Below are 12,929 nucleotides of genomic sequence, written 5' to 3' on the forward strand. Positions count from 1 at the left end.
GTCACCTGATGATGGAGTTGATTGGTAACAACAGATATTAGCCAGGGATGCTCTCTTTTTGTACATTTGCATACAAAATTAATTTAGTGATATTACTTTGACCAAGTGATATTTGGTGATTCTTTGAGATGCTTGCCTTACTTACTGAAGGCCTTTAAAGTACCATTCAGCTCATTATTTGCCTGTGGTGTCCTAATAATTCTTTTGGTTAGTTATGCAAGCCTTATCTTTACAGTATAATTTTACAGAGTAATATCTTAAAGGTGCTAAGAAAAAGAACACCTGGAGTAAAATTGACACTACTTACTACTCCTATATCAAGGAGAAATGCTGATTTTTCCCATTTACAGGTAGGCAGCAATGAAGGCAAAATTACGTTGACAAAATAGTTGTTGCAGGAAGATAAAAGTGAGATTAAGAAAACTGAAGATAGAAACAGATCTACTTTGCATATACATATGAAGTATAGGATTTGGATATCTTGTACAGTCTGTCTTGAAGAAATATGTATGAGCCTGTAAAAGATTTCTTGTAGTGTCCATTAATTGTATTATGGAATTAAGATTGTTCCTTTTTGTGTCTGAAGAACATAATCTGTTTTGAAGATGACTCAACTTGCTACTGACAAAACAATGTATCTGTAGTTTTAATATTGCATAAAGAAGTTGTTGAACTCATGTATCATCTTGCTGCATTCAAATCCACGTAACCCTAAAAATAAACTCATCTTCAGCTATTGACAGACACTGGAAAGCCATTATCTGAATGGCCTTTTGTATTTCAGCAGTCATAGATGGAAGATGAGTGTGAAGAATTGTTGATAATATTTTCATTTGTAAACTTGCTTGGGCTTTGTCATGTGAGATTAATTCCAAATGCTATTTGAAACAAAATTAGTATAACCTAATTTTGAAACATACTTTTGGCTATGTATAATATTAAAAGAAGGCTTAAATGTATAGTTGTGTGACATTGGAGAAAAATGACTGGAAATAGGAAAGACCTGTCTGAATGACTTAACAGCTACTGTTAAAGCATTACTCACTGTGGTAATTCACTAGTTCTTCATCTTTCACATATAAGTATATACCTAGTGGTGAAAGTTGTTAGATCCTCTAAATATTATGGTATTCCAGCTACAGCTAAGACTTCTGTACCTTTCAGCTACCATTTCTAACTAGAAATACTGGAATAGTTTTACCACTGTTAGAATTACTTTTTAAATAGCCCTTCATGTGAATGTGACTGTGGAGATCTGCTATGTTGCCCTCTACTTCTCTATCTGGGTAGGGCTGTTGTTGAATTTCTTAAGATATGCATCCCTCCAGACTCACTTCTTTCTGTGGCTTTTTTCCAAATTTCAGTCAAGTTCTAGTGTGGAAATTGTGTACAGTTCAAACCACTAATACGTGTCTGATTTTAATATAGCCCCATTTTCACTCTAACGTAATCCTATTCAGTTGGTTTGGATAAGTAGTATTTAGGACTCTCTTTCTTCACATAATATACCCACTTGCAAGTATATTGAAAATGAAGTGCAGATTTCTGAAGAACAATTTACATTGAACTCAGGTTTATAGATTCTTCATAGCCTGAGAAAATTCTGCTGCTATATGTATCTAAAAGTACTTCTCTCTTAGTGTAGCTGCTCATTTCAGCTCTGGTCCTCTCTATGAAGAGCCTCTGTGCTTGCATCCCAGAGAACCTGATCTGAAAGTGCTTTCCAAGTATAGGCAACATGAAGGTCATTACGAAGTACAACAAAATGTGACTAGCTTAGGTAGCTGAATACCTAGAAACTTTTGTGTATGATACCTCCTTCTTTGATTGTGGAGAAGCTGAAGGCTCTCTTGCTTTCAGTATACTTATAACAGTTGTAGTTGTAACTAAGTTTGTAGGCTTTATGGCTTCAAATGGTCTACTGGCAGCTCTAAAGGGGAATTTGCTTGAGGACCCTATCCTCTTCAAAGAACAGATTTAAGTTTTCTGGCAGAGGTTGTGATGGATCTTTGCAGACAAAGATACTGTTGGCATGTATTTCAGTGTCAGAGGTCATCATACAGAAACTACTGGACTTGTTTTTGCAGATAGAAATTAGTTTCTCTAGTCATTTCAGAGGCAAATGTGATAACCTCTGACTTGTAAATCTTCACTGAATTATCTTCTGACAATTTGCTTTTGAGAAATTTGGAGCTTTGTGCTAATCCCCTCCCCCAGTTGTCACAACTTCTATAACTTTTCCTGGATACTGAAATCTTGCATGCCTAGAGAGAGTATGTTTTGAAAGGTTTCAACAAGGCAGCTTCCAGCAACAGATATTTAGAGACATGAAAGATTTTGCCTTTTAACTTATAATAACAAGAAAATATAAATTGTCCTGTTACTTAATTCTTTGTTGGTGCTTATGCCAATTTTATGAGCTTAAGTCAAACATCTGCTTCCAAATTCCAAGAGCCCCTTATAATTTCTCTTCTGTGGTCTTATGGTACCATGCTGTGTTTACTTCCACTGTTCCACAGTTGTTGCTCTTCATTGGGATAATACAACAGGATATGTGGGAGAACTACTACCAGATTTGTTTTTGTAATCTGCAGTCATTTTTTGCAGTTTCCCCACCTTTCTTCAGAAACATCTGTTGAAGGTTTGTGGGGTTTTTTTTTCCTGATGTTGTAGTCTTCCTTCCAATGGCTCTGAAGGAATGAGCAGGAATCCATCACCTCCCGAGACAAAGGAAGTATGAAGAGTGCAGTATGAGAGGACAATGCTTTTCAAAAAACAGAACAGCATTCCAATTACAAGTCTGTACATTAAGTTTTATTACCTTCCCAAAGCAGTGCACTTGGCCTGTGAGGCTGCCTTGCAAATATGGGAGTGTGTGGTTTTGGCATCCTTGGACTGCCCAGTATATGTATGTGAGGTAGTAGGCTTAAGGTCAGGAGAAAGAGTCAGCTGGATCAGTGAAGAACAGGGTTTCCTAAAAACTGTGTCTTTTATTATTTAAGCACAGATTTCTGTGCTAGCAGCTCTATGTGTGAACAGACGGAAAATGCTGTGACTAGATACTTTTATTTTTTTTAATTTAGTCAGGCTGCAGCAATGGATATTGTTTATTTCTGTAAAATAAAATATCGTTTGCGTACTTATTGGTTGCTTAACTTACCATTCCTGGTTTTAGAGGGATTCCATGGTACTAATAGTTACCTAACATAGTTTTTAACTAGATGGCCTTTCCAATTCTGGCCTTGAAAAGAAAATACACAGAATCCCAGAATGGTTGAGGCTGGAAGGGACCACCAGAGCTCACCTGATCCAATCTCTCTCCTTGCACAAGGTCAGGTAGAGCACATTCCTTGGGATTGTGTCCAGATGGCCCTTGAACTTCTCCAGGGGTGGAAACTCTGCAGCCTCTCTGGGCAACCTATTCCAGTGCTAGGTCATCCTCACAGTAAAGAAGCTCAGGTGGACTGTCCTGTGTTTCAGTTTATGCCTGTTGCCTCTCATCGTACTGCCTGGCACCACTGAGGAGAGTCTGGCCCCATCCTTTTAATGCCCTCCCTTCAGATAGTTATGCATATTGATCAGATTCCCCCTCTTTTCCAGGCTGAACAGGCCCAGCTCCCTCAGCCTTTCCTTATATTAGAAATTGAAATATTACATAATGACTGCAGTCTTTTGTTAGTGTCTGTCTGCTTCCAGAGAAAAAGGTTGTTTTAATTAAAGCAGCAATGCTGATCTTGGAGCTAGACGCAGAAAGTTGACGTGGGCTGTTTCACTTCAGACAGCCACAAGAAAGCTTGTGCCAAGATCAGTAAATGCTTTGTGCAACCTGTACTTCATTGTGGGGGAAAAAAGTACTGTAGAGAGACAGGGGAGTCTTTAAAGGCATCCTGTTCTTACAGAATCATGCATGTTTGAAGGGACCTAGGGCCATCATCTTGTTCAGCTTCATGCTCTGAATAGGATCAATACTCAATTTGAAACTGATTGCTTAGAGCTTTGCCCAGTTGGGTCTTGCATTCCGTTTCCACATCCTCTCTAAACATCCTGCCCCATTTTTCAGTTCTTTACAGTAACTTTTTTTCCTTGCATACATTTAGTAACTCCTTGCTTCAATTTATGGCCCCTGTCTCATTTTTTCTCTTCTGTGCATTGCAATAAAGAGTGTGGCTTTGTTGTCTTGCAAAGCATCTCAAAGTACTGGAAGGCTGCTGTTAGATGTCATTGAATCAGGTTTTTCAGGTTCAACAACCCTAGCTAAGTTACCTATTAAAAAAAAAAAAACCAACCAAAACCAAAAAACCCCCAACCAAACAGCAGACCACTTCTCCTGAACTCTCCCACACCTCCGCCAGCTACTAACAAACCAAACCCACACCTCTCCCAACCAACACGTAGCCCCTAAAATCCCCAAAGCCACACAAACACTTGAGGTCTCAGATTTTGAGTTGCTTGAAGAAGTATTTGTCCATGTTGTCAGCTTGAGTAGGTGAGCTGTTAACAAATTTGCACTGCAGTATTACCCCTGGCCTCTTCCTTCCAGTTCTTACCCTGTATGTTCTTTCCCAAGAAGAGATCAGATATTTGATCTGCTGCTTCATAAAAAGGGCAAACCTATTCTACTGCCTGTCTTAAAGATTAGGTAGTAATTTATTGCAGTTTTGTGGCCATGTCAGCTATTCTAAGGATGCTGCAGTTCTATGCCTGCATGTAGACTCCAGATTCTGTTTCTTTCCTTGGATATATGCCTTTATGTACAGCTACTTGAGGTGGACCTCTTGATTTAGCCCCTGCCCCTTGATGCCTCCAGGCTTTATTAGTGTGCAGCTCTCACCAGCATGACCCACCCTGTCCCTGAGGAGAGGCAGTGGCATTCCCTGCCTGCCTTAGGCATGGACTTTGGTGGCCTTTCATCCAGCTGCTTCAAGCCCAACTTAGGTCAAGTCATCTGATGTGTGATAGATACTAGTGCAGCCAGGGCTGTGGAGTCGTCACATGTACTGCATGATGCCATACATGCTTACTGACTCCATGGCAGCGTGTGTCTCCAGGTGGCTGACCTGGGGCATGAGTCATCCTTGCTGCAGGGCAGCTATGGGACCCTTTTCATCATGAATCAGTTTGTTTAATATGGGAAACAGCTAGCAGAAGATCACAGAAACACCTAAAACAGCAAATCTGTATATAAGGAAAAAAACCCAACAAAAACCTGCCACTAAAAGTTACTGAGAATCTGTCAAAACCCTTAACAAAGAATCTTGACTGAATAAATAAGTTGCAACCAAAATGCCAATCTGCCTCCCCTCTCATGCTCTGCTGTCAAAACTACTTCTACTACCAGCCCCATCTTATGAGAAACTATCAAAAGTATCTCCTGCCAAAGCCCCTCTTATCTGCTGCTGTTTGCTGTACTCCTTGCATACTGGCTCAGCTGTTGTTCCTGTAGCATAGGGTGCTCAGTAATGCCTAATGCAGTTTGTCCTCCTTGCCCCTCTGTCTAGGCCATGTGGCTGTTGCTGGAAGATGTGGAGATGGCTGTGTTAGTAGGCAGTCTTTGGAGTGTGGGTCTGTGCAGAGCCCCTTCTTGCGAATCTTCTGACCAGAGTGCCCTTTACCTTAAGTCAGTGTAGAGTTACCAACAATGGTCTTCAGGTAGGTGAGGTACATCAGCCTGGATGATCATGTCTTGTCAAACATCAAGCAGACAGCCTGGTGTTTATAAGGTAAACAGTACTTGGGCCTAGGCAGGGGCAGTAAACTCAGGCTTCCCTGTCTCTAGTCCGCCCCACTTCTGGGGTTAGCTTGGTCAGGCAAGTTTTGGACTTGGTCACACATGTTAGTGTGGTTGTGCTGTGTGAGGAGCATCTTCCTTGCAGTGAGGTTCTGTAGGGCTATTGCTTGGTGAAAGGACAATGCTTCAAATACAAATTCTAGCTTAAAAGCCTAAACAGTGCTTTTTTATTTATTTTATTTTTTTTTATATTCATAGGGACTCTGATCCATCTCCATTTGCTTAGTATGATCTCTTTAAGGAAGGTGAAGTGCTATTAATGGTAATCTTTATTGCTGAACAAGTACAACTGCACAGTTTTGTAAGGTGCAAGGAAGGTCCAAATACCTGAGACAGTAATTCCTGTTATATATAATTTAAAAAGATTTACAGACGTATGGATTAGGTAATTAGGTACCTGACTTTCTTTTTTAAGCAAGTATTGCAGAGTAGGTTTCTAATTATCACATACTTCAATGAAGGAAAAATAGTCAATTGTGCATAAAACTGTCTGATAGAAAAAGGAAACAGAGCCTTTGATACAGGAGCTAAAATAGCTCTAAATCTGTTTCAGTAAGAAACACTGTATGGCTGTTTGTTACCTCACTTAGGTTTATTGGACAGATCAGGCAGTACAGAAGCACAAATTTTAATGTCCCTTTTTTTTAAGTAATTCAACATGTTGAAATTAAATACAAATTTAAGAAAGATTGTACACTGAGTATAATCTCTCAAAATTACAATACATATTATTTACAATATTGAAAGAAGGTGGAAAAAAACCCCGTTAAATACAAGCATCTCTATACTGTGAATTTACCTATCTGGTAGTTCAGTCATCTGCATTTTGTTTGTGGAATTGAACTAGATTACAGAGATGGAAAGCATGGGAACTTCAACTCAGTTGTGCTGATTCTTATTCCAGGAACAAATACCAGGGCTGCTGTGTTTCAGTAGTCAATCCCACAGAAATTTACCCCAAACTTTCCATATGTGTCAACATAAATGGGACAAATATACCAGTTAAAGAGCCTGTATAAATCTTCCATGGAGCCTTTGGGTCCCTGCTTTATGGTACATTTCATTCTGAGAAAGCTGAACATGAAATTGTTTGTCAGCAGTTGTACCCAATAGGAGTAATCTTTCTGCCATGAAAAATAAAATTAATAATTATAACATCTTACAATATTTGTTTGAATAATTACATACATATTAGAGAAAACAGAGGGAAATATATGGGACGTGCCGTGTAAACTCAGTTATGCTTTGATGCAGGGAAAACTAGCGGTACAGCTGTAATCCTCCATAAAGCGAAGTATTACATCTTCAGGTTGTGCGTTCAGTGAATGAATTTACAAGGTCTGCAATATTACATCTGCAGTTCTTTCATCTAATTAATGTGCAAGTAACCTCTGCTATTCCTGAGTATTAAGAGGCCTGTATACCTTAAATAATGGTGAACGTCACCTCTACTTCTGTATAACAAGGATCTTGTAATTACTGGGTTTTAAAATCTGATTACTTTATTACTTCTGCAGAAGAAAATGCCAACAAAGAAAATCCATTTGAATAATTTTTATAAATCCCCAGAGTTTGTAAACACATTGAAATTCTCTGTGCTTTGAGGGTTTTTTTGGTTAGGTTTTCTTTTTTTTTGTCTTTGTAAAAAAAGGAATCAAAAAGGGTTACTCATTAAAGAATAACATGCAAATGTTTAAATTTGGTTTTTGGATGTATGTGTTGATTGATGAAAACTGCGAGATGACTGGAACGAGTAAGTGTTCCTTCTCCTTGTATACTTCAGAGCTTGATTTAACTTTTAAAAATACAGATTTTTCTTTTTGTTTCCATTATTTAAGGGAAGGTTTTAGGTTTTCATCTCAAGAAGCTGCTTCAAGTTTTGGCGATGATCGCTTACTGATAGAAAAGTTCATTGATAACCCTCGTCACATAGAAATCCAGGTTTGTAGTAGTATTATTCTTACTATTATTAATTATTGTTTATTTAATAAGATCTGAAGTCATAAATTAATCAAAGTTCAAAACGTTTCAAACACTCAGCTAAAAAAGGCATATGGTCTTGTGTTTTCCTGTGTGTTGGGCCATTGCTCAAACTACATGGCTATCATGCACAATACAGCCTTCCTGTTTTTATTCCTTACCCTTTCTTTAGCAGGAAGACAATGAACTCTGCTCAGTTTGTTGGGGGAAAGAAAAAAGAAACCACAGTTGTAGACATCTGTCTACAGATGTCTGTTAGGGGCTGGAGCTTGAACTCTGGATCCTGATTGCAGTACTTGAGTGCAGCGGAGGATGTAGGAGTTCACGTGTTGCTGTGCTTAACATTATTCTTGCAACCTCTGTGTGGTTTTGTCAGTATGTTGGAGTATGTGCCAAAGTATCTAATGCTACTAGGGAACTCAGGAGGATTTGTGTCCCACTTTGGGCAGTTTGTGCTTCAAAATTGGCTGTGTTCTCCTTAAATTCTGGATTGTGACCTTTTTTTTTTTATTGGATCTGGTGTTAACCCGGGTGTGCTAATGCAAAGCAAGACTTTTTTTGGATCAGACTCCTTAAGAAAAGTATGATTTTAAAATTTACTACGTGTTTGATCTTATACAGGCAACTAAATTGGGTTTGTCCATGGCATTGAAATAATCTTTCTGACTAGAAATCTATATGGAGTATATCAGTTTCGTCAACAGTTTTGCAGTGAGAGCCTGAAGTATTCTGACAGTAGCTCAGTAGCTGAATGAAACAACAGTAAATTTGATTAGTTCGGAATGGTTTGTAAGAGAGAAATGTTTTAACATTTTTATTCCACCATGTATATGCCTACAGTCTGATATTTCCTGTTTTTTTATTTATGTGCACAGGCTAACTTGCTGCATATCATACAATAGTTTGGGTTGTAAGGGACCTTTAAAGGTAATCTAGTCCAACCCACATCTTCAGCTAGATAGAACATCTTGCACTAGATTAGGTTGCTCAGAGTCCTGTCCAACTTGGCCTTGAATGTTTCCAGAAATGGGTCATCTACAACCTGTCTGGGCAACCTCTTCCAGTGTTTCACCACTCCCATGATAAAGAATTTCTTCCTTATATCTAGTATAAATCTATTCTCTCATAGTTTAAAACTGTTATCCCTTATCCTATCACTACAAACCCTTGTAAAAAGTCTCTTTTCATCTTTCTTAAAAGCTCCCTTTAAGTATTGAAAGGCTACAATAAGTTCTCCTTGGAGCCTTTTCTTCAGGCTGAACAACCCCAGCTCTCTCAGTTGCCGTTGTAGGAGAGATGCGCCAGCACTCTGATCCTTTGTGGCCCTCCTTTGGACCTGTTCCAAAAGGTCCATGTCCGTCTTGTACTGAGGACTCCAGAGGTGGACACAGTGCTGCAGGTGGGGTCTCACCAGGGCAGAGCAGAGGGCAGAAGTGAAGAAGAAACAGAGAAATGAAGAAACAGTCTGTAAAAATGAAATTTCAACCCAAACTGAAGGGTCATGGAAAGGTGTATAGTGAGCATTTAGTTTCAGCGTTGATCTTAGGTTACAAAAGACGTCAGATTTCTACAGCATCTTCCTATCTTCTGTTGTTGTGGCTAATAGTTTTTAGTCTTTGATACTTTTTTTTTTATTTGTATGCAAATCAGTATACATTAAAGATATATATCTTTAAGTCCTTGTAGATTTGGGAGCTTCAGCTGGTTCCTACTGACTCTTTGATGACTGAAGTTAGATAAGATTGATTCCTCCATACTTTCATGAGTTGTGGGAATATTTTGCAGTGTCTTGATTCCTTTAGATTTACAAAAGGTTACCTCTAAAAAAAAGGCAGTACTGTATTTAAGAACTGTTAAATGATTTTACCTAGATTAGACAAAATAGCTTTGCTATTAATAATTTATATTTCTATTTATAGTAAGTGTACAATGAGTGTTGTTTTCCTTACACGAACACTTTGATGGTACCTTTTAACAATATGATAACGTATCATTTTAACTTCATGTTCTAATCAGCTTTAGGATGCTGGCTTTGGTTCATTTTCAAACTGCTGAATATACAAACAATTTGAGACCAGATGCCAAATATTTATTAATTTAGCAGTAACTTTTAAATAGAACTTTTTTTTAACATTCCTATATAGCTCCAAAGCATTGGTACCTAAAATTGTTAAATAAGGGGTTTCCTGTGTCTAGCTATAAAACAATCACTTTGTAAAACATGAGAAAAGATGAAAACAATTAACAGGAAAATAGAGTTCAAATAGACTTTATGCTTGAACTGATTTGAAGTCTTGTTCTCCTGAAATATCTGATATAAAGGACCTGAGTTTAAAATAAGAGTACATGGAATATCTAACTATTACTTGGCTAAATATCAACCTTACAACTGGAAATAGAATTTAGTTGAATCATGTAAGATAGGTTGCGATACATTATTTTTAATTAGCTTGGCATATATATGTACATAGCATATACTAATGTAATAATCATATAATCCCATAAATCAGGACATTGTCTTTTAAGAATATTTAGATATTTAGAAAAGAAACTGTAGCTGTGACATGAGTTTTTAGTGAGATGTGTACTGGAATCTCTTGTCATCTCAGAGGAGATGATTTCAACGTTCTGTAAATGTTTTCTGAAATGTAGCTGTTTTATAAAGAAAGTATCTTCTTTAATTTCTGATAATGAAAGCAGTGGACCCAAAATGAAAGCAAAAGCCTAACACTAGATGTTGTTTAGCTTATTCTATTTATAATTGCATTTTAATAGTGAATGTTCATTCATGTCTCTTTTTGAGCTGTAGTAACTGATAATTGAAAAACATTTATTTTAAGGTCCAGATGGCAGATATTAAATTGGATATAAGAAATGTCCTGAAGTCAAAGAAAATATTTAGTAGTTGGCTTGAAAAATATTTTATTATCCCCTTCAGGAATATACACAGAGAGAGAAGCACAGGAACTCTTTTTAATTGAAATATTCCAGGACTTTTTGTTTTGTTTGTTTTTATGAGGCTGGGTTCTGTGGGAAGTTGTAGTCTTTCTAACAATGAAACAGAAATGCTCACAAGGAATCATCCTACTTACAGGACAGCTATTTTCCCAGTGAGTACAATGCTGTGCCCTAAAGGTACCGTTCTAATAATAAAAAAAAATAATAAAAGAACAAAAACCCCAATTAAAAAATCTTTCGTCTTCCCAAATGAGTTTCTGTAGAGTTCCGTGATGTTTAGTTCTGGGTTGAGCGAGTTAGGACTCAGGTAGGAAGTTGCTTTAGATGCTGCTGTGTGGTTGGTTGGGTTTGTTTGTGTTTTTTTTTTTTTTTTTTGGGGGGGGGGGTGTTTGTTTTTTTCTCCTTTCTTTGCACTGAGTCACCTATTACAGAACCCAGCAGTTGGCTGGAGTACCCTGCCCTGCTGGTGCTGCTAAACTTCTCTCTGGGCAGAAAAGAGAGTTCTGGGACACACTGTAGTTCAGGAAATACTGAAGTCCTTGATCTTGTAGAATTCTTTGGAGAGGATTTTTTTTTTATAAAGCTCTATAAATTTGTGGGACCACAACGGATTTTCTGAGGAAAAGCTGCATCTGTACTACAGGGTGTGGAGCACTCTGGATCTGATGCTGCACAGCACCTTGTTTTCAGTCACATCTACCCAGATTATTCATGCATCAGCAAACGTTGGTGTCATAGATGCAGGAATTCATCTTGCTTAGTGCCATACTCACTCTGTGGTAAAAGGAATAATAAATAATACAGATTCATTATCACAAATGTGAGTAGATATGGTTGAATTCACACAGTTTGAGGAAGATTGTCTCCTTTTTTTTTTTTTGTCAGTTTTCAGTGTAGAATTGCACTATTAAAGAATAAAGCATGAATATTGGCAGAGGTTCCCGCAGATCAGACCAGGAAGATAGATGACAAAAAATGGATTAGAGAGAAAAATTCATAAGGAAGAAAGAGAGCCAGTGTGGTCTACAGTGAGAGAAATTGTTCGAAGAATTATTGTAGAGTATAAAATCATAAGAAGGGAAGAAGTCTTGAATCCTCAAATCCGGCATCCAGATATTGGGAATGGCTGCATGGTACAGTCAATTTCATAGTGGGATCGAGTACCTTTTCTTACTTTCCCTTCCAGTTTGAAGTTGCAGTGTCTATTGAGAGTTCTGTTTTTTTTTTTTTTTTCTAATGTGTAATTTAGGTAGTTGGATCTAGATACTTGTGTGTATGTTTAACTCTTCCATGAACTGAAACTGCAGACAGGAACTGTAGCTGAAACCCTTGAAACTACTTCTTTAATTTACACTGAAAGTACTGAGAAGTAGCAAGTCTTACTCTCTTTAATAAAAGATTACAAAGTTTCTGAAGATCTTTTTCTTTGTTTAAGACAGGGTGCTGTAGTTTGCCTACTAAGAAAGCTCGATTAGCCATTTTTCTGAAAACTTTTGTGTCTAATTCAGGAGCAAAATTTGTCATTTTTGAGATTTTTCTCTCTTTCTTTGATACAAGACATTGCTTCTGAGTGATTTCATTATGCAATACAATTTTATATTCTTGAAAATATAGTTTTAATTTTATTTCAGTCTTCTGATTTCTGAACTTTTGATTGAAGTGTTTTTTGCAATTTATAGACTCTATATAGAGGCCTTAAAATAATCCTATTCAGAATTTAAAGAAAATTCAATTAGTATTCCATATACAATTCATTTTATACACTAGCAGTTTTCCCAACCTTTATTTCTAGATTTGAAAATAATGTATTTTAAATTAAACTAACTGAATGCTAGATACTAGCATAATGTCAAAAGGCCATATACATACATCTGTCTGTTAATAGTAGCATGTTACTGTTTCAGGTTTTGGCAGATAAACATGGTAATGCCTTGTGGTTGAATGAAAGGGAGTGCTCCATTCAAAGGAGAAACCAAAAAGTTGTGGAGGAAGCACCAAGGTAAGTATATGAGACTCTTGATGCAGCATTATAGTTACTGAAAGCCCTTTTGGAAAGCTGCTTGTACAAATGGAAGCAAATTTTATTCTGTTAAAAACCACAAAGAAAATAAATAAATGTTGAAGCTATATTCATTTGTCATAATGCAATTTGAATGTTGTTGTTTTTCATGATCTTGTATAATATGGATATGGATTTTAACAC

At 37.3% G+C, this 12,929-nt stretch overlaps 1 protein-coding gene across 1 annotated transcript in view; it reads left to right on the forward strand.

Moving 5' to 3' along the window:
* Window positions 1-12,929, forward strand: part of PCCA (propionyl-CoA carboxylase subunit alpha) — a 274,818-nt gene that overhangs the window by 83,111 nt on the left and 178,778 nt on the right. Inside the window, exons 10-11 of the mRNA XM_031045567.2 lie at window positions 7,627-7,729; window positions 12,631-12,725. Coding sequence (XP_030901427.2) covers window positions 7,627-7,729; window positions 12,631-12,725 — 198 coding nt within the window. The remainder of the gene's footprint in view (window positions 1-7,626; window positions 7,730-12,630; window positions 12,726-12,929) is intronic.

Source organism: Melopsittacus undulatus, chromosome 2 (genome assembly GCF_012275295.1).
Source record: "Melopsittacus undulatus isolate bMelUnd1 chromosome 2, bMelUnd1.mat.Z, whole genome shotgun sequence".
NCBI lineage: Eukaryota > Metazoa > Chordata > Aves > Psittaciformes > Psittaculidae > Melopsittacus > Melopsittacus undulatus.